Raw genomic sequence first — 3,006 nt, forward strand, 5'->3', positions numbered from 1 at the left:
AGGTTCTAATGAATTTAGATATGTTGGTACAGGACTGTAGTTAATTTAAGCACCATCTTTTTACTTCTATGTACATCTTTCAACAAATGCTTCTAACATTAATCATGAATCTAGAACAAAAAATACAATATGGAAAAATACAAGTTTTAGATTAATAGGTCTCTTGAGGTTAAAATCCACTTGCATACTATGGAAAAACTGACTGGGCTGAATTTTCCTTTGATTAGAAAGCATTCATCTGCTTTTGGAAAGTAGGACTAAAACTCAGTATGTGAGTGTTTCGTATTGTATTCTACTTACTACTCATTTTGTGAGGAAGTGATCTAATCATAATCACAGTGAATGCTGAAGGTCACCAAACCAAATTAATGTACTCAGTGTCTCAGAGAAAGAAGTTTATTATTTTTCCTACCTATAATTATGCCAGTGAAAATGAAACCCTTTCACCCTCTCTCCATTATATTCCAAACGAACAGAACACAAACACAATTAGGGGACTGGAACATGCAATTAAGAACTACTTAACACTCACCCATTCTAATTAATAAAGCCAATTTACACAATGTGTAATCTTTCTGGATACTTTGTACAGTCAAATGGTACTCATCTCAGCAGGCAAGGAAAATTCCTGTTCAAAATCCCCTTTCTTTTCGGAAACAGAGGCTCAATGCCACACAGTGGCATGCCTGTTAACTCTGTCTGGAGTCATCATCAGCATCCATGTGAGTTTTAGTATTTTTTAAAAAAATTTATCTACTGGCCTTATAGCCCAATTTTTGCTGACTCTTGGCAGCTTTGTAAATAAAATCAAAATAACATATAAGAAGATAAAATAACCAGAGAATCGGTCATTATTTATTATCCAAGGAACAACATAATGCTATTAGTAGAAGTACCACTTCATATTCAACCCCAAGGCTTATTGGAATAATCAGATTCTGATGTCCACGCTAAAACTCAGCAAGGTTGGAGCTATATGGCTCTTGGGGAGAATGTCACTCCAGAGGAAGGGAACAAAAACTGAAAAGATTTGCCTTTGTGGATGCTGTTGGTGATATTACCTCAGAGATAAAACCCAAAGCATATGTTGCAACTGCGCTAAGGAGAAATGGTTCAATGTAATGCAAAGCCACCATACATTAAAAAGGAAAAAATAATAATAATTATAAGTGATTTTAAAATCAAAGTTGAAAAAGGAATTGAGAATGAACATACCTTTGCATTTGTTTGTTGTTTTATCCAAAATAGCTTTCGTAGATACAATTTTCCCATACCTAAAATTTTAAAAACAAACCAGAAGTTACCTTACAAAATCTAAGTGATCAAATGAAGCTGCAATACTCTCGTGTAAATTTACACTTGTTAAAAAAAAATACGTTTATTCAACTTTTAACCTACAACAAAAGACAGCATTGATTCTGTTACTAGCTCTCCCAACTAGAGTAAAGATTAAAGCTTTGTGCTAAATGTCTACAGAAAAATCAGTTTTATTAGATAGATCATGCAGAGTTGGTCTACTCAGCAAACTTTTCATTAATAGAAAATTGATAAATCCTTGTTACAACTCCCTGATATTACTTAATTTTATATCAGTATTTAATTAGTCAAACAAGTCAAATTAGTTAATACAATTCAAGTCACCACTAATGGCAGCAGCATCTGTCCATAACATCCCATTCTAGAAAGGTTAAACCAGCTAAGAAGCAAAACAGACTCCCAGGAACAGAAGATCATAACATCTATGATCTTTCCATAATACAGGAAACAACTCAAATTCTTAGAAATCAGAGACATGTAATAGGTGAAACTGCTTTGGGCCTAAAATGATTTTGTCCTTAAATTCGATGCGTGGCATGCAAAAGACTTCTCAGATTTTTCACGTATGATATTGCTTTGTGCTTCAAAGAACGGCTGTCTGATCTGTTTTCTATTTACTAAAGAATTTGCATGTCTCACTAAAGTGGGGAAACTTTTGATAAGAAAGGGTCTATTGTATTTCAAAAGATGAAGGATGAAGAAATATTTAGTTACTGTCTGTCATATAAAGCACCTTCAATTAAAAGCTGTTTTAATCTGAAATAAACAGAAAAAAATATAGGCAGAATACAGTAATCAAACAGATAAAATGGCTTTATTTATTTGATATAATTCCCACCTTTCCTCCAGTGGTGTGCCTAGGGCTCCCTCCTTGATTTTTTCAACTGCACTGCCATGCCCTACCAAATCCCAACGTGAATCCAAAGTAATTTCAACATGTGCTTTAAATATAGCAAAGTTGTTGCATATTTCATCCTGTTATCCCAAATAACAGGAACTATCTTCAAGCGTGGCACAACTAGGCAGTCTCTAATGATTACTGTGGTGCTGACCAGATCTATTTTATATTAGAATAAATTGCATCTCAAGACACACTCTGCTCGTGCTTGCACAGATGCTGTTGTTTGCTGCAAGATTTGTTTTCATTAGGCTATGGAAGGAAAGCTGCATTTTAGTTTTTAGGGCATAGTATAACTTACATTTCCTCTTTGTGCCCAAATAAGCACACTATGTGCTTATTTGGGCACATAAACTCCTCTGTGTTATACTCTGTATATAGCAGAGTTCCCCAGCCTTTCCTTCTTTGTAAACTGGAGGGTGTACGAATAGGGGATGGTTCCACACGAGCAGCAGACAAGTGCAAGCATACATGCTTTCCCACTGCTTGTGCAAGTGGGGATGCGTGCGTGCTTGACTGCCACAGTGGGCTGTGGCCCAGGGGTTAGGGACCCCTGGTATATAGGACTAAGCTGCCACAGTTAAAGTGCTGGTTATGACTTTTAAAGCCCTAAGCAGTTTAATTGCAAATTATTTGAAGGACCATTGGTATCTTCCTTCAGCCCTGCTGTTCACCCTGTTGACCCATGACTGTTGTGCTAGGTTTGCCACCAACCATATTGTGAAGTTCGCAGATGATACAACAGTAGTGGGCCTTATTCAGGATGACAAGGTGGAAGCTTACCGCAAAGA

The 3,006-nt window shown here is 36.2% G+C and overlaps 1 protein-coding gene across 4 annotated transcripts in view; it reads right to left on the reverse strand.

Annotated features, from left to right (window-relative positions):
* The window catches only part of RBMS1 (RNA binding motif single stranded interacting protein 1), a 132,373-nt gene that overhangs the window by 40,777 nt on the left and 88,590 nt on the right, over positions 1-3,006 (reverse strand). For all 4 annotated transcript variants that reach the window (XM_015823855.2, XM_015823853.1, XM_015823856.1 and 1 more), the window contains exon 3: positions 1,216-1,274. In XM_015823855.2, the coding sequence (XP_015679341.1) occupies positions 1,216-1,274 (59 nt within the window). The remainder of the gene's footprint in view (positions 1-1,215; positions 1,275-3,006) is intronic.

Source organism: Protobothrops mucrosquamatus, unplaced genomic scaffold, assembly GCF_001527695.2.
Source record: "Protobothrops mucrosquamatus isolate PMUCROS unplaced genomic scaffold, P.Mucros_1.0 scaffold2016, whole genome shotgun sequence".
Classification (NCBI taxonomy): domain Eukaryota; kingdom Metazoa; phylum Chordata; class Lepidosauria; order Squamata; family Viperidae; genus Protobothrops; species Protobothrops mucrosquamatus.